This window comes from Corvus cornix, chromosome 3 (genome assembly GCF_000738735.6).
Source record: "Corvus cornix cornix isolate S_Up_H32 chromosome 3, ASM73873v5, whole genome shotgun sequence".
Lineage (NCBI taxonomy): Eukaryota > Metazoa > Chordata > Aves > Passeriformes > Corvidae > Corvus > Corvus cornix.
The window spans coordinates 108,477,091-108,504,032 of NC_047056.1; the positions used below are offsets into that span (position 1 = coordinate 108,477,091).

Genomic DNA, 26,942 nt, shown 5'->3' on the forward strand with positions numbered 1-26,942 from the left:
GTCTGCTCATCAGATTTCAGCTGAATTGGCTGAAAATTATGGAAAGGAGGTTTTGGAAGGACCACCTAGGCTTGCAGTGAGTGCCTCTTGTTCAACTTTTAATTTCCCTACAACCCATTCCTTCAGTATTGAATCTTGTGTGGGCTTTGCTGTTGGCTTTGCTTGGCTGGGGATTGCACCTTTTCTGTTAAATTCAGTGAACACAGCCTGAAAAGCCTCATCTCATCACACATCCTCAAGGCTTTCATTCCCCAGACAGAATTTGTAAAACACTGTGAGCAAGGCAGAGGGCTATAGAAAGCACAGAGGTTTTGTAGAAGTTTCAGACGAGACCAAAGAGGGACCTAAATGTATTCCTGGTTGCTTTAATGTTGGTGATTGATTTTAGTGCTGGGATAGATTAGTAATTCAGTAGTCATCAACTCTTTCAGAAAAGCATTTATCTCCTTCATCAGACAGGTTTATTGGTGGCAAGAGAAGTTCACTGCATTGTTTGCTGCATTGCTTTTTGGTGGGCCAGGCTTCCCAAAGCAGCACAATGGGGTTGGAAATGTTTAATGGGCACATCCCCCTGGCCCAGCCACCGAGGCAACAGAGTGAACCTTTTGCCTCCTGCATTCACCAGCTCTCTCTTACTTATCTGTATTATTTCAAAACTGTTAAGGTGGTGCAGGGAGTGGAAATTTATAAGGGCAATAAAAACCTCAGGCTGCAACCGCTGTGGTGATGAAAAGGTGTAAATAAAGGAACGTTGTAAATAACAGAGGACAGACCTATCAGCCCCCAACTGGGGCCAGAGAAATGCTAATGCTAATGATTAATATTGTTTTAAGCTGTTGATGCACAGAGATTTTCAGGAGCTGTCAAATAGTCCTATCTCTGTAGCACATTAATCACTCAACTGCCAGGAGGAGGATTAAGAGGAACGTGTGATTCCATTGTCAGCAAATGCAGAGATTGCTGTCAGTTTAATTATAAATATGATTGTAATATTAATACAATAGATTAACTAATATAATAAATGGAAATATGTTATTATCACTGATGTAATTATATTACACTATTTTTATTATAACCATAATTTCCTGCCCCTGCAGAGAAGGAAACTGCTGCTGCACCTTGGAGAGTTAAAAAAAAAAGAATCAAAAAAGAATCCCATTTTTCTTTCAAACATAATCAGTCAGCCCTGATTGATGTAATAAGGAGTCAGTGAAAAACCATGGTGTTTCCTACCATGTAGATATAAGGATTCCCTTTGCTGGATCAGGTCTCCAGTATCCAGATGTGAACCACTAAAAAAGACAAATTCTGAAATCTGCCTAAATTTTATAAATCCTAGAGCTGTGACTTTTACAGATCCTCTTTGTCCTTGTCATTTATTTTTTTCTGTGGGATCCTGGGAAAAAACCCACACAAACAAGGGATAACAATATTCTTTTCTTAACCAATGAATTTTAAGCGAAGGACGAGGAAGTGTTAGACCATGGTCTTTCAGTGTTGGGATAGGTGGGTCAACAGCAGTGTCAGGAGGAGCTCCCCCTGATCTTCAGGAAATCCAGCCCATCCTTGGGCACTCTGGCACCTGTGGCACCTTTCTGTGCTGACAGTGGAGGGCTGTGTGGTGGCTGGTCCTTCAGGTGTCAGAAACGGCTTTGGCTGCTGGCAGAGGCAAAGTGACCTGGGAGTCTCCTCAGAAAAGCAAGGAGTGTCCTTGGAGCGATTAACCAGAACACGAGGAAACCAAGTTGTGAAAAATGGAGCCTGTAAGTCTAAATCCCAACACAGTCCTACTATGGTAGATGTTTGCAAGCTCTGAACAACAGATTTCAAGATTTTCTGGTGTACTGGTGAAGAACTGAGATGAAAAGCATGTCCCAGGAGCCATATTCTTAAAACCAAACTGAGATGCTGCAAAGGTTGACTTCTGTGCAAGTCTGGATCTGTTGTTTTGACTCCACAGTTTAAACCATGAGAGTAGGACTCACAGAACAGAGAAGTAAATTTATACAGAGCTTCTGCAGGAGGTCCTATATATGGACTTATTCAAGACAGAAAATATAGATCAATTTTTCTCCTCAAACAGATGTCTTTTAGAAAAAATAATAAAATGAAAAAAGCAGAGAAGAGTAAATCTTTGCTGGGTTATTGTCATGGTAATAAACTCTTTCCAATTCAATTCCAATTTCTTCATTATTTTTTCAATATCAGTCCTAGTTTTGGTTTGCAAATGAACTTTACATTTTTAAAACAGGTATCTCCTGATATTTTCAGTGGTTTATCATACTAACGGTGTATGAAGCTCTTCTCACACACTTATTTTTCTGACTACTTCAAAGGCACTGGAGGTTGTCACCTATTCACATCCTTGTGAACTGGGACTTCTAAAGCATCCATGATGAATTTTGAAAATTTGGTTACTGTATTTCTCCCAGCTACATTTTTTTTCTTCTTAGGCAAAGCCATTGAGGGAATACTGTGTATTTAATTATTTTAGACAATAGTGAGCTAGCTTTTACTCTAGTAGACCTCATTTTCTCATATTGTGTGCTTTAGACAACCCAGTGGTTTATATGTAAAAATATCAATCAGGTATCCTTTTAATGTTCCTGTGTCAGAATTATTATCACCATTATTTTAATATCTGGAGAAGACTATTTTAATGATATAAGACTAAGTTCTCCCTTTCAGCTATTTTAATAGTAACTTTAAGCAGCATTAATCCAGATTTATACAATCACTGGAAGGGCAAAACAAAACTGCTGTGAGCAGTGGTGCTAATGATGTCTTTTTCCTTATACATCTTTAAGTTACTTTTCCTTAGTGCATCTCTCCCATCTTTTCATTGGAGTACAAAAGTTTTGGCTGTGCTTCCCATGTTGCCTCCTATGGTGTAGCTAGTCCAGATTTAAGTCCATGATAGCTGGCCAAGTTTACAGTTTATTAGTTGGCTGGTTTACAGGTCATAAATCCATGCTGGTTGACTGGTGGGACAGTGCAATGATTACAACCAGCTTTGGCACTGGTTTGGCTCTCTTCTGAAATTGGCTACCAGTTCTTAAGAAATGTACAGGGACTTCACTACATTTGTCATCTCAATGTTTCTGTCAAATTTCACTGAACTTTAGCCAGTCCTTGGAAGCAGGACTAACAAATGGTGAGGCAGAGGCTTAGGCAGCAGAGCACCGGTAAGTCACAGCTACTTCAGAAAATCAGCCCAATTTCATTAATGGAAGAAATAGGAAGAGAATTAAATTTGTCCTGGGCACCCAGGTGTTCTTTTTAACTGCCATCTCACAGTCTAGTGCACATATTTTGATTTTTTTTTTCCTTTTTTCCTCCTTAGATAACCATACACCGCTTTGTCCAACAGGAAAGTGCAACTAGGTGCATCTGAACTCTACATTGGAAATGAAATTTAGCAGTTAATTTGCAGCACTGCTAACCCTTCCACAGCTGAATATAAAAGGACAACTACTTCAGACTAATGAAAGTGACAGTGGGGAGAGGTGCCTTTTAAACACTGCAAATTGGATGGGTGCATCAGAAGTGTAATTTTAAAGGAATCTGACAAGGTCATTTGCAAAGAACAATCTTCTTGTTGAAAGGGTTATCAGACCTCCAAAACTTGGCACTCTTGAGTTTTCAGGGCACTTTTGAAGTTGGCAGGCTGCCTATTTAATATAATTCTGGACTGTCATCCGAATTGTACCTTTCAGAGTTTCAGATTATCTCCTGTAGAAGTAAGTGGTGCATGCCAGGCTGCCGAGGGTGGCAAACTTCAGTTCTTAAAACTTAAATTAGACCATCTTCACAAAAAGTTTCTCAAGGGAAAATTGAACTGAAATAATGTTAAAAGATATTTCCATGCAAATGTATGAATTTGTGACACTCCAGCTTTTTTAATGCTCCAAATTAAAGGTAAAATCCTTTTAAGATTCCTTTGAAATGAGGGAGTCACCAGGTAGCCCTTAGTAAAATGCTTGTGGGGAAGTGATAGCAAGGGCTGTACTTGAGGACTCTGGAGACCTCTGCTCTTCTGGAAAGGTTTCCTCCATCCAACCCTGCCTAAGGGAATGCTGACTGGATTGATATGGATTTATTCACATCCTGATATGAACAGAAAGTTCTCATTAGTAGCAAGTTCACATGGATTAGGAGGAAGCTCTGGAACTCGGGATATGAAGAGCATGTCCTAAGTGAAATTGGAAGAAAACAAAAAAGGAAGGGGCTTTTTGCAATGTGAACTGGTCTAAATAGTAGGCATTTGTCACTGGGAGAAACTTCCAATCTATGTTGACTTGTCCCCTGATAGGGACAAATATCTCATCTAAAGCTACTCTTTAAAAGAGGGTAGATTAGATATTAGGAAGAAATCCTCCACACTGAGTGTGTCAAGACACTGGCACAGGCTGCCCAGAGAAGCTGTGGCTGCCCCATCCTTGGAAGTGTTCAAGGCCAGGTTGGATGGGGCTGTGAGCAGCTTGTCTAGTGGAAGGTGTCCCTGCCCATGGCAGGGGGTTGGAATGGGATGATCTTTAAGGTCCCTTCCAAGCCAAACCATTTTAAGATTCTATGAATCTCTGATTTACATTTAGGGTCTTGAAGGCCAGAACCTGCTTATATCTCTCAAAGAGCAAAAGAGGATAAAGTACTGAAATAATAAAGGCTTGCTTGAAATGAAAAGTAAGTAAATACATAACATAGGGGTAGAAGCTTGGGGAAAAGGTTTGAGGTGGTGCATCAACTGGAAAATACTCTTTTATTACAATTGTCTTCTTCTCTGCAGGGTGTAATAGTCGGTGAATGTTGTCCAAGGCACCTTTGCTCTCACTGTTTTGAGATGCACTCTCTTATTTTAATTATGGAATGGACTTAGTTGTAATTATCCCTAAAAATATTCTCTAAATAAAAAATATTCTACAGAAAATATTCCAGAAGTTCCTGGAAATCAGCTGATTGTGGAGAAAAAGAAAATATAAAAACAGGGGTCACAGGTTACCAGGAAGGGTCCTGAATGGATATCTCCAAGATGAGCTGTTCATGGGCAGTCCTGTGAACAGCACTCTTATTCAAGGATGCTGCTTAGAGGTGTCTGTCCTAGTGTTTAATAGGTTTCCTGTCTTGGAAACTCATTTTCCTAGTTCCCACAGAAGAGATGGAAACAGGTACTCACTGCAGTCATCTCTCACATGACTAACAGGATAGCTGGAACAACTTGCCCAAGAAAGTTGTGAAGTTTCAATCATTCAGGTGTTGAAAACTTGAATGGGTATGGCCCTCAGCCACCTGCTGCTCTAGTTGACTCTGGTCTGAACAAGGAGTTGACCCAGATATTCTCCATGAAAGAGGTGCTTTCTATCCTCAGTGACTCAGTGAATTATGGTCTGGAGTGACTACATCCGCAGTAAAAAGTTCAAATTTCCAAGGTTAACCCTTACTTTGGCTTCTTTCTTTAGGATGACTCAAAAAATTGCTATGTGGTGACTTTTCAATGTAAGTATTCTGCCTAGACCATGCTGAAATCACCAAAATCTCACCACTTGCATTATTATATTGTTGAATTTTAGCTGGTTGCTAAAAGGTTGTGTATTCCACTTGTGCACTTCATCTGTTCCACTTTACAATCAATCCATGCCTGACAGGTGCAGTAGGAGCTGGAGGAGGGAAGAGTGACACAGAACACTGGTGATGTACCTGCCATTAACACAGTTCTTGTGGAGAGAGTGGCTGAGTGGGGAAGTGAGCAAAGCAAAAATTGGGTTAAAGAGAAATTACTGGCTTAGATGGAGTGCAGTTTAGTTCTGAAGTGACATCTTGGGTGCAGTCACGTTAATTTAACAGTTTTAACCTAGATAAGAGAGTCTTCTGTGGGAAACAATCCTGACCTGATAAGGAATTGGGCAAAACCATCCCTGTTTCTTACAAATTCACTTTCTTTGCTCACATTCTCAATTCTAAGATTTAAGTCCTTTAGGATTTTGTGAAGAAAACAGATTTCTCTTTACATGTATTTCCAGCTCTTTGATCTGGGAAATAGGATCAGCTATTATGCACTGATTATGTGAAGTACGAATACTTTGATTAGCAAAATTTCATAATTTTTTCCACAAGTTCTGTTCAAAAATATCATTTTAGGCAAGGTGGCATTAATGCACTTAATCATTTTGTTAGAAGCAGAATCTCCTCAGGAGCTTTTATCTCTAAGGTCTTGCAGAGATTGAGGCATTGACATTTAGTTTTGAGCTTCCAAATAATGATAATTCAGAAAATTCTTGTAAGCCATAAGTGAAAATGTTCTTAAGATACTGGATAAATATTTACTATTGGTCATACAGGTTAGTATTATCGTACACATCCAATAACTACAAAAGGTCTTCTTATTGACTTTACTGTTTGAGAGAGACCATTTTTCTATTAGAAACATTTATAATTGTTTCCCTGTAATTGTCTGAGCTAAGTTACAATTGTGTCATATACTGACCTTTAAAAACGTGTCTAGAAAAGCCTGCAGCTGTTCCCTCCTTGGGTTCTCTCTACTGACTTATATTTAAGCCAGTGTCTCTGAAACCAGGCAGTAATAAAAGGGATATTATCCTTAGCAAATATCTTAATCATGGTAAATCTCTGTTGCCCTACAAATGACTGCACGGGGGATTAGAGTGGAGTAAGCCATTTGCTGAATATCACTGCCACCTTTTCGAGGCCATTTAAGCATGTTTAATTTTTCAGGGTGAAACATGAAACCCACTAATACAAATGTTTGCATTTGGCCTGAATTATATCCAGACTGTAACAGTTAGAGCAGGCTTAGGACCAGATTGTGAGTGATCTGTAGGAGGCCAGTTCTGCTGGGGAGAGTGAGAGAGAAAAATTCATATTTATTCCCAGTCCCAGCTCTCTTATGTCACTTACGCTGCCTTGCTTCTTTTCAATATTTATGTAAGGCTATTATGGTGTGAAGTACCAGTAAATATATGGATGATGCTTAGCTCTGCATTTTTTTAATATCAATCACAGTCCTTACTGTCATCCAGTGCCTGGGAGCCATCAATGTCTGGCTTGGGTTCATCCTGGCTGAAATGGAGGTGGCAATGCTATGAAGTACAACATAATTCCAGGGACTTGTGTCCTCCATAGCATCACTTTCTAGCTGTTTGTTTATGCAGATTTCTATCAGATTGCCCAGAAACACTGAGACTCCCTGTTTTCCAGTGGTCAAGCTTTAGGGAACCTTTTGAGAGTCTGAAATACTACTGTGTACTTCATGCTTTCTTTTTTCCTTCCTTTTAAGAAAGCAGTATCTTCTCTCTGTGCCTGCCCAGGCAACTGCAGCCCTAACCAATTTGGACTCAGCCAGAGCCTTGGGAACTGGCAGCTCCAGGAGGTGTTTCCTGGGGCAGAATTCAGTGACTGTGAGGTGACATCTGTTTCAGGTGGCACAACCCTCTTACTCCACACCTCAGTGTACCAGGAACACATCATCCACAAACTCTCCTTATTTCCAAGGAACCTGCACTCAGGTTCACCTCCCCAGGCTGATTTCTTGAGCCTTCCATCAGGCAGCTTTCCCCACAAGCCCTGAACACAACTTCCCAGAGCGGCTGTGAGGGTTAGAACGGCGAATGTGAGAGACAGTGTTTTGTTGTTCATATGATCATGGAATCATAGAATGGTTTGGGTTGGAAAGGACTTTAAAGACCATCTTGTTCTTGTTCCAACCCCCCTGCCATGGGCAGGAACACCTTTCACTAGACCAAGTTGCTCACAGCCCTATCCAACCTGGTCTTGAACACTTCCAGGGATGGGACAGCCACAGTTTCTCTGTTCCAGTCCCTCACTACCCTCACAGTAAATAATTTCTTCCTAATACCCAGTGTAAACCTGCCCTCCTCCAGCTTAAGACCATTCCCCCTTGTCCTATCACTACCCGTCCTTGTGAAAAGTCCCTCTCCACCTCTCATGTAAGCCCTTTAGGAACTGGAAGAAGTTGTTTTTAATTGTCTTATGACTGCTGGACTGATCTTCAGCAAAGATGCTGATGTCTGTCCATCCCAGGGTATACTGTGCTCAATGCAATATTTTTTGTATTTAAATCCCAGGCAAGCTTCCAAATGACAAGCCCTGACTTTGAATGGTCAGCAGAATTTAATAAATAATCTAAGGACCTTAAATGAGACCATAGGATGTGTGGTTAAGCAGTTATACTTGTTAATGGGGAGATGTAGCTAATAGTAACCAAATTGAAAGGGGAAATTGAGTTAGTGCCTTGTAAGAAATGAGACCTTCACAGAGGACCCCCACATTAGAGACTTCATAATTGTTCTTTTTAAAAACTCAATCACCTATTTCATATTTCAACCACTTCAGCCAGTCACAAGTATTCTTTTCTGTGACAGTGGTTTAACATAAACTACTTATAGCTTGTCCTATTGGAGAGTTTGTGTCTTTGTGCTCTTAGCTTGAATCCATGTTTTTTCCCTATGGAAGAAAGAAATTCTGTTAAGTCGATAAAGTTTTATTATACTCTGTTAAGTTTTCTACTGTATGGGCAGGTTAAAGCTTTGATTTAATTTTCCTCATAGAAGGAACAAAATTCCTACGGGAGACAATTACAGGTGAAGATGAAACCCCTTGGTCTGTTCAGTGAATCTTTCAGATGCTTTAATGGTGATTGAAGATGAAATACTTAAATAGATAAAATGGTCATAGAGTAATAGAACCATTTGGTTTAGAAAAGCCCTCTAAAATCATCAAGTCCAACCATTAACCTGACACTATCAAGTCCACCACTGAGTCTTCACAGGTATTTGAGGTTTCTCTCTTTGTACATGCTCTGAAGTTGCAGACAGCTTCTATTTCTGATCCCTGCCACTGTTTTATACACTCAGCTGGTTGTCATTCATTCCTGTAGGTACTGCTGAGGGATGTCTGCTCTTTGCACACATCCTCCCATGAATGAGTGAGGTCTTAATTGTGTCTTCCTCTAGAGGGATGAATCAGAAAGTGTTTTCAAATTCACTAAATATTTTAGAGGTTTGAAAGTTTCTCTGCAGTGGGATAAAGCCTAGAAATGTTCAGAGGTTTTTGTAAAAAGGCTGCAGATTGTGAAGGAAAATTATGTACTGGAATAGGGTCCAAGGTTAAGCTTCTCATCTGGACTGTGAAGGTTTGGACCAGGGTTTTCACATTCCAGTTGATGCTCTCATCACCAAGTAATAGGCTATTTTTAGGGGGCTATTTTTTGGCTTCAAGTAGGAATTTCCAAGTTGAGCATGAGGAGTCATTTTGCTCTGGGATATTTCTTTTAAATCAGCATGCTCCCGTTTTGCTATAATACATGTTTTCTCCATGCACTTTCTTCTGAAAAAGTCTAATCTAAGGTAGAAATTAGCCCTTCCTTGAGCATGGATTAAACCAGATGACCTCCTGAGAAGTCTTCCAACTGAAATTCTTCTATGATTCAACTTGGAAAAACTACCCTCCATCTCCAATAAGGAAAAATGATTCTTGAACTTAGAGTTACAGTAGAGTAAAAAAAGTCACATTAAGTGCTAAATGCCATGGTCTAAAGACTTAAGTATTAACTTATAAACTAATTATTAGCTAGTGTTCTCATTTGCTGAGTAGTTTTATGAGTATGGATTTTGCATAAGTTCTCATAAATATATCTGTGTGTGTGATATTAGACACAGAGAACCATGTAAGGGAAGGACAAAAATCATGTCTATGCCAGTAAGTGACACAGGGCCAGGGGCAGCCCCAGGCACTGGCTGATGCTCATGTGCTCTATGGCACAACTTTGACCTGGTCCAGGTAGAGGCATTCAAGAGGAAATGACTGATCATGCTTAGGATTTCACCATGAGACCCTTTCCATTTAGCAATCTGGATGCTGTTGTGGCTACATTTCAAATGGGAAATAACACAAGCAAGTGGAAGGTCACTCTATAGAGGCTGGGCAGGTTGAGGTTATATTCCTGGCTGTGCCCTGAGTTGGCTGGGGTGTCCATAGACATGCCACTTCAGTTTTTTTTAGTGTCTTTATGCCACTTCCATTTTCTTAGTCTTTTTCTTTCACATATGTTGCAGTGGGGATCCTGCAACACGCATATATCAAACCAGGAGTCCCGTGGAAAGGAAATATATATGGACAGACAGATTCTTGCTAGCTGTTTCAGAGAGATGTTTATTTCTCCAGCCGCATGGCCGGAGCTCTGCTCAGGAACTGTTCCAGTCACGGGACCAAGGGTCCTTCTGCCCGCGCAGGGAACACAAACCAACCAATGGGAACGAGGCTGAGCAGGGGCAGGGAAGCCCCGTGTCTGTGCCCTCAGGGCCCCTCTCCCAGGGCTACACGGCGGGGGAGGGACCCCAACACCTCACCCGTTTTATTTTAATAAAAGGGGAATGAAAACAACTGGATAAACGTAACAAGAACAGTTTCAAAACAAAACAAGCCACCCTCCTGAGTCTTTAAATGTCCAATCAGATTCTGTGGAACATCTTAGGGCTGACAGAAGGGAGACAGGACTCTCTGAGCATGCTTTGTGGGGAAACTGAGGCAGGAGAGGGTTTAACTTCTTCCCTCCCCCTTTTCATCCCCCACTCGGCATTGGAAAGGGATTTTTGGGGAAACAATTGGCAAAAGCATGGTTTTGTGAGGGAAACCATGGGTGAAAAAACGGATTGGGAATACACTGGGGGTAATAGGACATAGGGTAAAAGGGAAAGGTGGGATTAGGAAAGGGAAACTGTAGGGGGGGCTTACAATGGAGATATTGTCTAACATGACTACGATTTTTTGCATATATACTGCCTTTTACAGAAACACCACCAGGCCCAGTGACCTGCGATGCTTGTAACCCTTTTCTCCCTAGTACAATATTAAATTCCACCACCTCTCCATCTCCCAAGCTTGGGATGCATTTTTCAGGGTTATTGTTTTTAATAGCAGTTCTATGCACGAATATGTCTTGCTGGTTGTCATACCTTGTTATAAAACCATAATTTTGCTTAACATTATACCATTTTACTATCCCTAAGGTCTTAGTTACTATGATCTTCTCCTTTTTCCGAGTGGCTGCTGTTTTCTGTCTCGCTGCGTCTTTGCTCTCTCCTTTGGTCGCTCCCGTGTTGGAATTGTCGGGGCTGCTGGTGCCTGCGCGCTCTTCCCGGGGTCGCGTTCGGGGCTGCGCGGGCCGGGCCGGGCCGCGCCGCTCAGTTCTCCGTGCGTCGCCTCCTCTGGTCGCAGCTTCGCTGCCACTGCCAGGTGCTGTGCCCACATCTCGGCCGGGCCCCCGAGCGACGACTCCCCCGCGCCCTGCTCCAGCGCGTGTTTCGGCTGGGCGCGGCTCCGCTCCACCGCCACTGCCGCCCGCCGCCGCCCGTGCGCCGCCCCTCTCGGCCGGGCGTTCACGGGGCTCGCTCCACCACGCGCTGCGTGGGGCCGAGTGGGCACCGCCGGGTCCCGCCGCGCCTCGCTCCGCCACCGACACTGCAGCTCGGGTGGCTCCGCCTGCACGCGGGAACTGCCTCGCTGCTGCTCGGAGAGCGCTCGGCGCACGTGGCCTGGGCCGCACGGTCCCTGCGCCAGGCTTCCCTTCGCCAAGACACAGCTGACATTGTTCAACAGTCTCGGTAACTAAATAATATTCACGAAAATATTCTTCCATCGGCATATATTTTGACTCCAGTATTAACTGTGTCCAAACGGTTTTCCAAAAGCCCTTGGTAAGAATTAAATCCCAAGAAACATAGAAAAAGTTCTTAAACAACCATGCCAGGAAGTGTTTCAGTTCTTTCTGAGCTTGAATCAAGCTAAAATTTACAAATCGTTGTTCAAGAATCATTTTAAGTTTAAGATAAATGTCCATATGCGGCTCTGAGAGCCAAGAGTCTTCCCACCGTTCCTCCATAGTTTAGATATGGAATAGCAAAGCAAAACCAAGAAGAGGAATCCAAAGTTTTCAGGGTTTACTCACACAAATCAGTCGCTTAGGGATCGGGGATCGTTCTGCTCTCAATTCTCCACCATTTGTTGCAGTGGGGATCCTGCAACACGCATATATCAAACCAGGAGTCCCGTGGAAAGGAAATATATATGGACAGACAGATTCTTGATAGCTGTTTCAGAGATGTTTATTTCTCCAGCCGCATGGCCGGAGCTCTGCTCAGGAACTGTTCCAGTCACGGGACCAAGGGTCCTTCTGCCCGCGCAGGGAACACAAACCAACCAATGGGAACGAGGCTGAGCAGGGGCAGGGAAGCCCCGTGTCTGTGCCCTCAGGGCCCCTCTCCCAGGGCTACACGGCGGGGGAGGGACCCCAACACACATATGTAAATTTCTTGCTGTAAAGACTCAGCTTTTCAAAATAGTGTTTGTTTTCTGTGGTGTGTTAGCAGGAACACATGGGAAGGGCCTGTTCTAGGCTGGGTCCTCTAGAGGTTCCCATAATCCAAATAATAATGGTAAAGAGAAGGGAATGACATGTGATTTCTCATGAAATGACTGTCCAGTCTTCTTGAGAGATGTAAACTGAGTGATTGTTCTGTGTTTACAAGAGCAAGAGTGCCCGTTTCAAGAAGGATCTGGGGATAAGCTTTTGCATATCTGTGTTTGCAACAGGTGGGAGCAGCTTCCATAATTAACAAATTTAATATATCTTCTATTGTATCTGCTGTGGAAGAAGTGCTGTGAAAAAAAAGCCATGGAGCATGATTGTGTTTGCATTTGAGCTGCTGGGATATAGAATAAATGCTTGGCCAGATAGGTTCCTGAAGATTGGCTTTTACCTTCCCTTGCCATATTACCATGTAGAAACCACTCAAGTGCCACACCTCCTCACTTATCGGTCTGCAAAATGAAATTATTGGCTATTTAATAGAACTGACATGTGCTTGGTTAAAATATGTTCATTAAATGTGCTGATAATGCCAGAGAGGGAATGTTCAGTGGGAGAGATGAGTGCTCCTGTAGCAAATGCAGTGCTCAGGCTGGGGTTGTGCTCAGGCTGGGGTTGTGCTGGGAGCTGATGTGCACCCCTGGGCCCAGAATCACTTCTACCTCTGCCGAGCTTACCCCATGAGGAGATAAGAGGGTCTTGCCTTGCTGAGAGCCCACCTCTGGATCAGCTGAGTAATTAAGTGTTTATTTCTTTCCAGATGAATACAAGAGTAAAGTAGCCTGTGAAGATGACAAGCTGAGGCTGAGCTGTAAGAAGAGCATGGTGATAGCCATTTACTCTGCTGTCTTTGGGAGGACACAAGGAGGCAGCCTGGAGTGCCCATACCAAAACCTAGGGATGCCCATGACTGGTAAGCAGGGGGATGGCTTGATGACAGGCTGATATGAGCAGGGTGATTTCATTTACTGTCATCACAGCAGAGCTGGCACAGATGCTGGTTAGAAAAGCGGGACTGGGACATGCAACCTGCCATGGTGGTGCTCCTGATGTGGGGCACCATGGTGAGCTTCATCATGAGCACCAAACAGAGGTGCAGCTGTATGTCCTAGCTGAGTTACCAAGCCACAGGCTTTTCACAGATTCATCTGATTATATGATTGAAGGTGCTTGAATTTCTTGTTCCATTTTCTGTCTTTGTGGTGGTTCATACACTGAACCTCTCTGCCTGTAATATGGAGGACCATATTATCTGGGGATGTCATGTACCATCTGCAGCCACTGAAGCCTTGACATTGCATTTAAACTTTTACCGAAGTTAAAGCAAGGGAGCAAATTCAAAAAGCAAATTGTTAAGTTTCATCATGTTACAGTTGGCTTACAGTACCTTCAGTAGGTTCTTTACTCTCAGATTATCAGAGTCTCTTACAGTCATGAGTTAAAGATAAATAATTGAAAAACATTCACTGGAACTGTCTGTTCTTGAACCTATGTGAAATGACTTTGAGTATTTTAGGCTGTGACATAGAGAGCAACAATCACAGCATAAAATCCTGTGCTCAGCATTCCTCATATTTCTCTGCAGACCTGAGAGGGAATTAACTGTTTTCCCAAAGGAATTGCCTCCAGAAAGGGAAAGGCTTCAGGGGAGAATTCACAGGGAAGCTTGATCTGGTGCTGTTGCTGTGCTGGGATCTGTTCAGCTGTATCTGGGGATCTTTGGCTTCACAGCTGCTGATCCAATGCCCTTAAGGAGTTAAATGCTATTCAAATGGAAGCACGTCAAGTGAGTGCTTGGAAATATGATACGCAGATGATGGGTGCCAATAGAAACCCGGAGGTGGAATGAGGCCAGTCAGGTTATTTGTGAAGCGTGGCGTTTTACTTCTGTAGCTCTGAAAATCTGAGCACTTGCAGCACAGCTGAGTAGTGCAGGGTCTCTTTCCCAGTCCCATGTGTGAGGTGCATGAAAGCAGAGTCAATATCCTGCAAAAAGTTATCTCCAGTATCCTGAAGTGACCAGCATTCCTAGATGTGCTTCTGTAGTCCCCCAGTTGCTAGGTAGCAGAAGCCAAAAGAGATGTGTATGGCAGGTTAGCCTGGACCTCTTTGGTGTGGTGTTTGGGAAGGGCTGAGTGTGTTCACTGGGTGCTGTGGTGTTTGGGCTGCTGGGTGAGAACTTGCCAAGTCAGTGAAACAGGATGGGTTTCTGGAGCAGACCTGAGTGCCCCACTCCATTGTCCTTGCTGAGAGAGCAGGAAGAGGCACACACCAGGGACAAGGCACCAGCACACGGACCCACTCTTCAATGTCAGCGTGAAACAAAACTCTATGTGAAGCCACAAAGGGTAAAGTTTTGCTCTTCTTTGCCCAGCTGCAAAGTCATGAAACTTGTACTGGCTGAGAGCAGGGTATGTGGCACCAGAAAACAGGACGGGAGGCACAGGCAGGGAGAACAAGCAGCGTGGTCTGACAGCAGGGCTGCACGTGCCATAGGATCTCTAGAGCCTGTATGCCCTGCTGTTCTCAAATTGGCCTTGTGAGCTCTACAAATTGGGGTGTTTGCCCAAGGAAATGAGGTGTCAGATCCTAGAGTGCAGCACACAGTCTGCTGCTGGGATGAGGCAGGGCCCTTCCTCCTAAAGCAGCAGCTCCTAAAGGATACTACTTACATGAGCAGGCTCAGTACAAGAGAGTGTAATGCCAAGTCAGGAGTGGGAATGCTGAGGAAGCTTTACACTAAAATCTGGCTCAAGGTTTTAAGCTGTGAATTGATGCTAAAAATGACCAAGTTGTTGGACAGGAGCAAATATCCACATGTTTGGGATTGCTGGGGTCTCAAGTATCTTAAGTCAGTCTGGTGCTCCTGGGGTGCTGTGGGAGTAGGTATGTCCTGCCTGCATAACAGCAAAGGGAGGCTGGGAAGGCTGTCTGGAACCTCTGCTGGCTGCATGCCCTGCAGGGCTGGAGAGATGTGAGGAACTCACCATGGAGCAGTGACTTGCTCAGGCTTTCTCAGGCATTTGGGCACTGTGTGTGTAGGGTGAAAGACAGACTATAGCTGCTGATGTTGATGTTTCCTTGCATGCTGAAATCCTGAGCGAATTGTGGGGGTGACCTTAACTAAAAGAAAATTGGGGGTGAGCAGATGGTCATCCCCAATTCACCATGCTCCATCTCTTAAATCCCAGTCATGTTTGGGAGAGGTTGTTCAGGTTTCTTCAGCTACAGCTCACTGATCCCCTTGGCATGAGGCAGTCTCTGCTTATCACGACCTTCCCTTCATCTACCTGTGTGAGCTGACCCAACAGGGCAGAACTCCGGGGATGCAGGAACGGGAAGGTGAGTTGTTAGCATTTCTCTTGGCCCCACAGGAGAAACCGCTGTAGGATCCTTCCATGTGGCACCCTGCAACACTCCCATTCCTGCCTCCAGTTACAGCAGTGACAGGAGCAGGTTGTGCTCCCAGCTGCCATGACTGATTGTGGAGCAGCACTCAGGATCCCCCAAGCTGCTTCAGAAACTGTGCTCCTCTCATGGGCCTGTCTAGCCCAGCAGGCAACTCTGTTCCTTCAGGAGCAGGTGGAAACATCACAATTTATAAATCAAAGCTTTTGCTAGCTGGAGAACATTTCTCTGCATGTTTCCACAGCCCTGCAATGTGGGAAGGGCTGCTCCATGGCAGCCTTTGATCCCAGACATTCACAACGAGATGATCTTACAAACACAACCGTATGAGTCAGACTTTGCAGCAACATCCAGTTCCTGTAAGGCAGAACCCAAGGAGGGTTTAAATAAGGGAGATTTATTATGTTCGAATTTCATGGACTGATGATTTGTGTCAAGTCTGAGCCTTGGCAAAGGGCCTTTTGCTGAGAAGTAGGCCCTGCACAAGTTCACAGTGATTATTTATATCCATGCAGCCTGAGCTACTTGATGAGAGAAGTAGTCATACCTGCCCCAAAAGTGGTGAAGATTATCTTTTCTTCCTCTTCTAATGAAAGATAGTTCAGAAAATTTGATTCCATTTTTTTTTCTGTGGACAAAATGCACATTTGGATTGAATTTAGAAATCTGCAGGTGAGGCTTTTAAAGAACTGAGGTCTAAGATGGGGAGAAGAGGTGGCCTAATAGAGCTTTGCATATGTAAGGTGAACCAATTCAATTTGTGTTGTTTCTGCCTTGAAAAACAAGACCTTATACTCCTGCAGAAGTGCTGAGGAGATAAAGTCCACTAGCAGTGAATTCCTGGGATTCTCCCTTAGGTGCTCAGGTGGTTTCCGATGTATCCTGGTGTTGCAGTCCTTTTAACCCAGCTATTACTGTGCTGCTTTTGGGTGATAAAAGATCCCCAAGTTGCCATGCCATGCCATGCCATGCCAGACACATGTTTTCTCTCTGTACAATGTCTATATGAATGTGCTTAGCATCTGTGAAGAGAAAGTTATGGTGGAGAGCTCCATCCTATCCCTGTCACGTTAAAGTGAAAATCTGTCAGGATCCTCTTTTAACTGCAAACATGCTGAAACTTGTGTCTCTGACCACAATGAGAAACCCCTGCAAACAGCTGGACCCCTCCCTGAATGCTTTGCGAACTCTGAAAAGCTCCTAAAAGAATTTGACCTTATTTGTAACTCTCTTAATAAAGCCTCCACTTTGCTGCCAGCATGTGCAGAGAGCATACACAGAGCATGGGGAGGTCTCTGGGGAAAGGGCTATTTACAAGCAATGAACCATTAATATCCCTCAGCCAAGTGAGCCCTTTGCCCCTTTTTCCTGCTGTTTACAGCTGTCTCTGCCTGCATCTCCAAGTGGCTTGTTTATTCCAAGAGAAGCAATTTAAAAAATGTCCTTTTCCTACACGTATCTGAGTGCAAGGTAGTGATCTAATCAGAAGACTGAGGAGGAAGATCTTGAATGTAAAATTATTACCATTTTTATTGCTTAGTGGAGCAATATCTTTGGTCATATTCAGGACACCTGACTTGCTCACATTATTCATTTTTACTGTAGCTCCCCCCCGAAGCACAGAGTGAGATGGACACATTCAGATGACCTCTAACATAGGATCCTGGACTCCTTCTCAAGGACCCTGTCTTTCTCCATCATGTGTGCAAAAAGCCCAAAGCAATTTAATTGCTCATCCTGGGTAGAAGGAATCTGGGCTTGGTTTTGGAGTCGGTGCGAGATCGTGAGAACCCCAGCTCCACAGCCTTGCCCTGGGTCCTGGGGTGTGGGTCAAGCTGAGTATTCTGCTGAGAGTGAAATGTCCTTGCCACTTAACATACAAGCTCTCTCCTGTGCCTCTGTAAAGGGGAAAAATGAATGTGTTTACAAAGCCCTGAGGAAATTTAGATGGTCAGTGGCACTCTCTAACTCATGGGATCTGATGATGGAAGAGCAGAGGAAGGAGTTCAGCAAATAAGCCAGTGCTTTAGGTGCTCATTGCCTGGCAGTTTAATGCAGTGACAGAAGGTGATCCAACCCAGTTTGTTTTGATTTCTCCCTCTTAATGCAGATGTATATAAGACTTGCAGCAGAGTCCTCATATAAATATTTATTACACCATATAAATAATGGACCCTTCTAGTTTGTTTATCTGTGATCAGATCTAGCATGTGAATTAATATGAAATACATGCAGTAAAAAATCCATTTTATTCCAGGCTACATGTTCCTGCCCGCACAAGAGCTGGCTTTAAGAAACTGCTGCCCCTCCAGCTGTGCATTTCTGTCTCTCTTCTGCTTCACCACCCATGACCATTTTCCATCCCATTCCCATCAGTACAAGGTTGTGGCTGTGCTCTAATCTTGGTCTTAAGACAAATGCTTGAAAATAAAAAGTGCCTAAAGTGTGGAGCTGGACCAATGAGGAGTAGTAACACCTGGCACTAATGGGGGAAGGGTGGCTGGGACTGTGAGAAGGGACAGGGTATCCATGGAAATCTGTGCTGGTCAGACAATGCCATGTAGCACAGCTGACCTTCAGTGGATCCAAGTGCCTGAAACACTCTCGTGCTTCATCCTGGTTTCCCTGTCTGGCTTTTAAAGCAGCTGCAAGGCTGGGTCTGTGGGATGAGCAGCAGTTGGAGTGGTCAGACCCTGTTGTTCCTCTCTATAGAGCATAGCAGGCTTCCAAAGCACCCTCCTGTAGGTGTGACTCTGTGTATACTTCTTTTACATTCAGGGCAGAAACTACTTTATTATGTGTATAGCTCATAATTAAGAACATGTTTTTAGAGGCCAATCTGTTTGTATGCAATAAAACCCACAAGTATCCAAATCTGAAGGCCAAATAAATATAATTTACTGTTTAATTCACATATCTTACCTTATTAAATTTAAATTGAAATGCAGTTCCCATTTTAAACGCTGAATTAAAGTGGGAAAAAGCCTGCTTTCAGAAAGTTGTTCTTCAATTTTAGATACTTAGTGTTTCACTTTTTGTCTCAAAACACCAGGAGGTAATTAAAATCACTTTACAGCTGTTTCTAGAAAACTCCAACTATTGTTGGATTCCATAGAGCTGTAAAAATGATTTATATGAAGTGGTTTTTATATGCACACAATAGTTTTTTTTTTTAATGAAAAAGTCCATTCAAATGTGAGTCTGGACAAGATCTTTCTCTAAACCAAGGTTCAAGTTGATTTTGAAATGCTGTTTACAGTGGAGTATGACCCCATGCAGTGATTGTAATTAAAAATTCTGAGACTAGTAATTTAAATAGCACTAGCAGGCTCTGTGATGCTATTGGAACGATATTTGAAGAAGTAAAGTGAGGATTTGTATCAGTAACATGAAATTCTTTAGTGGCTGATCTTATAAGATGCCTATTGCCCAACTATTAGTTAAAAGCAAACTCAAAATATAATCCTAACAATAAAAGGGCAGAATTTAGGAGATTTAAATCTGTAGCATCTCAGTTTGTTCCCATGGAGTTGCTCTGAATGAAAACCAGTGTAACTTGTTCAAAACTGATAATCTTAAAATAATTCAGGTGTCTCTCAAGAATATTGAAAAATTGCCATGCTGGTGAATTCTGAACCTGAGTAACAAAGGTAATGTGAAACCTGTGAGTTTGCAGGCACGCTGTGCTTTATTTTAGGAACCAAGGGCAAGAAGTGACTTGCAGGCTGTGTCAGCTGGGTAATCTCTTTAGAAAATGGGCCAGTCCTGCAGCTTCTGAAGTTCAGACCTTGCTTCAGCCTAGGTCTAGGAACATGTTGACTATCCCCATGTTCAGGAAAATACCTTTTTTGGGCTGTAATGAATAGGAAATAGAAATGTACTCAAGGACTTCACAGGGCAGTAGATGCATTGAAAGCACCATCGCTATCTTCTATTGAGTGATGCTAAAGCTGCTACCTTCTTTGCTTCTTATCTTGAATGCCTTACAGCCCACAATCAACTCTGCTGCAAATTAAATAATAACATTTTACTGCCATTGCCAGACCAAAACTTCTTTGTTCTCTGAGACTTCTTGGAGCCATGTTTGAAGCTGTCCTTGGATTCTCATTTCATCCCCCAAACCTGAGAAATGTTATTAATTTGGTCAACTTTGCACACTCTAAGTCAGTCCCTGCAAAACTGGAGTCTCATATATTTTTTATGAGTTCTGGTTCCAGATACAAGGGTGATAAGATGATTTAAGTTCACATTAATAAACCAAGTGTTTCTAAATGTAACTATAGGATTTGTAATTAAACCTGTAATCAATCCTTCAGTTGCAGTCTCAAAATGTGATTGGTTTCTTTTAAGATAATTTTCTTTTTTCTGGCCTACTGCTGAAGTTTCCAAAGTTTTATGAACTGTGTGGTGACTAATTTTTCTCTCTCTTTCTGGAAAACACACTTTTTAAATGTAAAGCTGGCCTTCTCTGCACATCCTTCTAATGTTTGGATATAGATTTCCTTTCTAGCCAGCTGTTTTCAGCAACATTGTACGAGACATACATTCTATATACAGCTGTATCAATGTTAAATTCTCTGCTGCTATTTGTAATGATGATGTTGACCATTTATCATTTTACTAATACCAGTGGGGAACTTCACCTTTTAGTTTTTAATTATTTTGGATTTCTGTCCTGAGCTTCATTTTCCTCTGTATGCAAATACACTTCTGCTTCTGTGCTTTTTTTGTTTAAGGGCAGTCTTTGGTTTCTATTGGTTGAACTTCACATTGGTCTTAAGGATACTTAAGTATTTATAGATTGGCTTTTTCCCTCTTGTCTTGTGGATCTAGACCCAACTCACTTCTTGTGTCCTCTACAGGGGCTTGTGTGCCGTTGCAGGGAGGAGAAATCCAATGTATTTCAGTTGTCCCCAACTGAAACTGTGTGACAGCTTTACACTAATAAAGAAATTATCTCCCAGGGCTGCTAACTGAGAGAGAAAGTGGACAAAATCCATCTTTATTAACAGTCTTCTGCACTGGCTTTTAAAGAGAACATCAAACTTAATGGGCATGGGCTAAGTCGAAAATGCCTGGGGTTTGATGTACTGCACAGAGTGCGGACTGATTCATTGATATTCAATGAAGACATCCTTCACAGGCTGCTGGATGGCTAATTTTGGCTGAAGCAAAGGCTTAGGCACCTCTAGCAGCTGCCCCTTTATGAAGGAACTGACGTTTGTAACAACCATAGTTAATGGAACATCTTTAAAATATATGAGAAACTGCCTAAGACCAGGAGAGCTTCCTTCCATCCTGCTTATGATAGAGGTTATTTTGCAGATTGAGGCAGCCACTCCTAGGTAAAACACGAAGGAATTTAGGCAGTTGCCTCATTTGCAAGGTTGGAGTTACTTCCTGCCTGTGGCCTTTTTGCCATTCCATTGAAATTTGCTTTCTCTTTTGGCAGACAAGTGGATAACCACAGCACTGATTCAGACATCTGTCAGCTTTCTTTGCAGGAACTAAATTTCTCCCCTCTTAGTTAACTGACTCCCTTCATCTTTCATTCTGTCCTCTTGGATTCATAGCTCCCAGCAAGTAACTTTTCCTCTCTTGTTCTTGAGCAGGAAATCAGGCTGCAAGTTTTGGAGAAAAATCCTGCCCTCTGCTTGGGAGGACTGTCCACCTAGAGCTGTCCATTGTTTGTAAATGTCTTCCCTCAAGGGAAAACTTATCTTAAGTTGATCCTTTCACCTGGTCCTCAAAAGACAGCAAGGAAAGCTAGGGTTCTATTGATGGTTTAAATTAGAGATGTGGGTCTTTACACTGATGTCCCGATGCCTTTACACTGAGCCAAAGCATCCCACAGAGTTTGTCTCTTGATCAGGTACCACCAGTCCTGTTCCAGTTCCTAATCACTTACCTCATATGCACTGCTAGGAGTAGTATTTTAGGCAGTGATTCTCTTTCTGAAGCCTTTAATTGTGGCCAGTCATTTGGTCCTTTTGACAATTCAAGGTCTTATATTTTGTTGGCTGCAAAAGGTAGTTGCCCCATTTTTCTTGAAAATTCAGTCTCAGACAATCTGACTCATCCTCTTACGAGTAGGTGGAGTTTTTTCTCAGGCTCCATTTTTCTTTCTTTTTGGAGTGTGTGCATGTTAGTATTGGGTTGAGCTCCATGCCCTGCTGCCTCTCCAGATCTATGGACAGCCTGTGGAAAACTCCTACCTGGCAGCTTTACAGCATGCTCACATATTCACCTGTCCAGCTGTGCGTGATCCTGCTTGCTCTGGACAGCCTGTCTCATCTGTGCAGGAACCCACCTTTGCAGGCTTAACGTGGCTGTGCCAGGTGAGTCTGATCCTGAGCAGATAAACAGATGAACAGATGTTCTCAAACATCTGCAATGAGCCCAACTTCACTGTGGGATTAGTCACCCTTCTCAAACTCAGTGTTTAAATCTGTTTGTGGATCCATCTGTGATGGTTGCTGCCTTGGAAGAGGCTCCTATCTCCACCAGAGCATCTAAGATGCAAAATGCAAAAATTAAAGAATTTGGAAACATTCTTTCAAACCCAGATAGGTTTTTCAATCAAAAGCAGGGATATATGGCTCAGATTTCAGATTTGGATGTGTCACCCTTACTGGAGAAAAACAAGTAACACTGAGTAACCAAAATTAAGGATATGATTAATAGGCATTGGCTCCAGTTTATTTATTTTTTTTTTTCACCAGAAAGAGGTAATAAAGAAATAGTCATGCTGGGAAGCAGCCTTAGACTGACTAAAACCCATTCATTGTGGTGAGCTTGATGATATGGACATCACATCACCGAGACCAATTCCAGTTTTAAAGCCAATTCTGTCTGCAAGCTGCAGCTGGTAAAATCCTCCATCATGGCTCTGTTGCCCTCATTTGGGTTTTCACTCTGACAGAGGCTGGGCTGATGGAGTAGATCAAGGAGTCATATCATACTAAATGCAACTGGTAAGATGAATTACCCACTGAGGGCTTATTGAGAAATCCAACTGGCCAGTGGTCTGCATTTGTGAAGTGATCCTGGGAAAGGGAATTCACCTTCTACCAGGGGCAAGGCTGGAGGGACGTGCAACTTCTAGAAAGTGGGGCCAGAGGTAAAGAGAATAAAGTGAGCTGATCCCACTCCCTCCCCAGCCCCAAGCTGAAAATACCTTATTCAAAAAGCATAGCTGATACCTTTAAACACTTTCACATGTGAAAATTTCACCATAGCCAGGATCGTATTTGCTCTCTGGCAGTCTACTGAAGCAATCCAAGACTAATAAAAGCCAAGGGTAGCTCTGGCTCGACCTCTTCAAGAGGGATCTCTATCATCTATGAGGTCTTAAAGCAGTTTTTATTGCCTTACCATGGGATTTGAGCTTTGTGGACTTTAAGAGGTTCTTGGCAGGGGCCTGGCTCTGCTTAGCAGTACTTACCTCAGACTTAGTGATATGATGTTGGCATTTGTGAGCGTCCTTCCCACATCTCTGACACATGGGATCACTTGTTTGTCACTGGTGCCAGGGTGGTATCTCATAAAACATTTGGAATTTGCATTTAGCAAGCAAACAAGCAGCAGAAGAAAGGAGATCATGGAATATAAAATCATTAAGGTTGGAAAAGACCTCTAAGATCATTGAGGCCAACTGTAATGTTGCCCTGAATGAGCATGGCATCTGGTACAATAAATGCCATGTCTAGTCTCCCACTTCTGAAGACCTGGAAAAAATGAATTTGGCCAGCTGAAGGGGACCAGAGCCCAACTCTGCTGCACCACATTGCTTGGTTTGGCTTCCCTGCATATTTTTGGCAGGCTAACTGCATGATTTATGGATAAAACCCCTGTGTTTTCTTGCCTCTCTGAGCTCTGAGGATGGGCACCTGGAGGGGAAGACTTCTGACCTGGAATCACCTCCTGAAGAGGTACTAATATAATTGGAGCTCTCACTTCAACGAGCTCCCCAAGGACTTATTTACATTTGGAAGTTAAGTTACCTGTGTGCACTTTATAACATCCAACAGGAGTGAAGTTCAGTGTTTTTATAAGCCTGAGACACAGGGGTGAAAGACAATACCATGTTGTCCCTCTAGAGCTCTGAATGGCATGGTGGTGACTGTGATTTATGAAGGTGCTGTAGCCTCATCTGTCACTCAGCCACCTCTCAGATGTACTATTGACATCTTCAGTGCTCGTTAGTAAGGGAGTAAAGATGCTTGAATATGACATTTTGGCATCCAGCTAATTGAACTCCTTATCACAAACCCTTTGAAAGGTGTAAGGAACATGGTCCCATTTTGAGATTTCGATTGCTGCTTTTACATTTTCCAGTTCAATGTGTTATGTGGAGGATGAACTTGTTGACAGACCAAGAAATCCAAGACCAGAGACAAAGCTAATTTCAGTGTTGGCGCAGTCCTCCCTCAAAGCACTGCAGGCTGCTTGCCCTGGCCTTTATGGGAAAGCACAAGGCACATTTGCTTAGAAATTGTGTGGAGGCAAAACCAGGGAAAATTCCTCGTTGTGAGCAAAAGAAGTCTTAGAAGCAAATACTTGGTCAGAATTTGTGCTTAGACCCCATTTGGGTTTTTTTTGCGCTGGAAAAATATCACTGTTTCCAAGAAAATGGCTCAAGTCTTACCATGGGGAAAATGAGAAGAGTATTTGGGTTTACCATGTGGGAGCCTGTCGTTGTCAGTAGAGTTTAGCTGGATCTTGTTACATGGGTGCCTCAGATGACTTTCTGCCATTCCTGCATTCACCAGATTTTGGTGTTCATTAGGGTCTGGAGGTCAGGGAAAACAGTAAGACGTGCCTAAATTGTGACTGTTTGCAGCAAGAGCCAAGAAAATGGAGTACTGCAAGAAACCTCCACTGTGCTTTATTGAAGTCATGCTGGCAGCCACTTAAAAGCAGTCAGATTGCTTGAAATCTTCAGTAATGACCTGGATAATGGGACAGAGTTTGTAGGTGGTACTAAATTGGGCACAACAGTTGCTACAGCTTAACTGGAGTACTGTAGTATCCAGTTTGGGGCTCTCCAAGTAAAGAGAGATGTTGAAAAACCGGAGCAAGTCCAGTGAAACTCCACCAAGCTGGTCAGGGGCCTAGAGCAGACAGCATGTGGGAGAATGCTGAGGGACATGGGGTTGTTCAGTCTCTAGAAGAGAAAGCTCAGGGTGGGATCTTATTTCTGTTTTTTACTAAGGAATAGGTGGTTCTACAGAAGATTCTTCCTGGAAACACATAGAAGAAAACATCAGATGAACACCAAAAGCAATGAACACGAGTTGCAGCAATAGAAACCTGATTACATACAAGGAAAAAATTCTTCACCTGGAGAGGGGCTTAACCCAGGATCAAGTGTCCAAGCAGTTTGGGATATATTTCTCTGTGGAGATTTTCAAAACTTGTCTGGGCGAATTCCTGAGCAACCTGATGTAACATCAAATCTGCCTGCTGTTTGGGCAGGAGGTTGGAGTGGATAGGCTCCAGATATTGCTTTCAGCTAAATTATTGGGTGGTTTATGTGCTGCAGTCCCAGCAGGTGATGTTTCTCCCTGGATATATTTTTTATCCTATGATTTGCAAAAAGTACATGTAAAAGAGGCTTTTAAAATCTTGATGCCCTACTTTCTAAGTGAGGGGCTTTCATCTTCACCTGTAGTTGAAGCATAGAGAGTCCCTTCTGCCCTTCTGCTCTTCATTTTGGCTGGTATAGGTTGAGGTGGAGCAGCCTGGCAATTGCAGAGCTGAGGACTTCACAGGTGATACTTGTGAATATGGGGCCTGGTCTGTGCCTAAAGAAGTTGAGTATGTAGGGTTACATGTATACAGGTAAATGAGTAGCACCAGGGGCACAGGTACTGGAAATAGGTCTGTACTGTGAAATTGTAGCATGATCCATGGCATGGTTTGTTGCCTTGGCCCAGACAACTCTCTCCTGGTCCAAAACATCATAGAATCCTGGAATGGTTTGGGTTGGAAGGGTCCTTAAAGACCATCTTGTTCCAATCCCACTACCATGGGCAGGAACACCTTCCACTAGACCAGGTTGCTCAAAGCCCCATCCAACTTTGCCTTGAACAGTTCCAGGGATGGTTTGAAGTTGGTTGTAGGACAAGTACTGGGTATCATCACTCTGATCTGGAGAGTAAGAGTGTTTAATAGTGGGTTGTCCTATCACAGCTGGCCTCAGGGCCAGAGAAACTCCAGGTAAGTTTTCTTTTACCACTGAATGTGCACCCAAACAGTGCAGGCTGGACCTGGGCACTGCTAAAATGCCACAAAGGATTGCAGTGTTAGGATCTTCTCTGGAAGATGGAACTACCTAGAAGAATCTGGGTGTCTTGGGCTACGTGGAAGAGGCTCTTACAACTCAAGCTACATCTGCACTGGTCATTGGGATGGTAAAGGGTCTAGAGCAGGGTCCCACAGCTCTCTCTGGGCAGTATGACCTGTTATTTTCAGTGGGTATCATGGACAGGGCTGGGAAAATAAATGCAGCTACTATCTGATTAAGGTAACATTGGGATTGTGCTCACCTACCATGGACACATCAGCTAGTCTGTATTGGATACAGAGAGAGACTCTGCTGCCTGGCCCTGTGGTGGCTGACCTCATGTCCATGCAACTAAACCCTCCACCACATAGTACTGCAAATTGACTATTAGGACAAGCCCTGTTGTATCTCAGGCTGTATTACCTATTTGGACTAATGCTAGTTGGCAAAATCATTCTAAGGTAAAGGGTAGCGCTTAAACAAAGGGAATAAAGGTGTGTCCATAATTTAGCCCCTTTGGTTTCCTGATACAGATGCTGCTAAAGTCAGTTTGGATGGAGACCATGGCCTGCTCAGAACTGCATGGGAGGAAGGAGGCCATCAATACCAGGATGTGACTAGTGATGGCTAGAAAAGCTGTCAATGTTAGTGTGAGGGTATATGACAAATAAAACTCTTAGAAGTGTTTTCTGTGTGCTGAATCTACAGCTTTGGCACCTGAAGAGTCAATTCAATCTGTTAAGGTGGAAAGCAGAGTCTGTAGTTTGTTTGTGCATACATATTCCCACATGAGGAATGTCCCAGAGGCTGCCCATCTCTGGGGATGCAGGATGCAAAAGCCTTGTT

At 43.2% G+C, this 26,942-nt stretch overlaps 1 protein-coding gene across 3 annotated transcripts in view; it reads left to right on the forward strand.

The window, feature by feature from the left end:
* Window positions 1–26,942, forward strand: part of EVA1A (eva-1 homolog A, regulator of programmed cell death) — a 208,976-nt gene that overhangs the window by 76,418 nt on the left and 105,616 nt on the right. For all 3 annotated transcript variants that reach the window (XM_039569884.1, XM_010393247.4, XM_010393249.2), the window contains exon 4: window positions 13,161–13,313. In XM_039569884.1, the coding sequence (XP_039425818.1) occupies window positions 13,161–13,313 (153 nt within the window). The remainder of the gene's footprint in view (window positions 1–13,160; window positions 13,314–26,942) is intronic.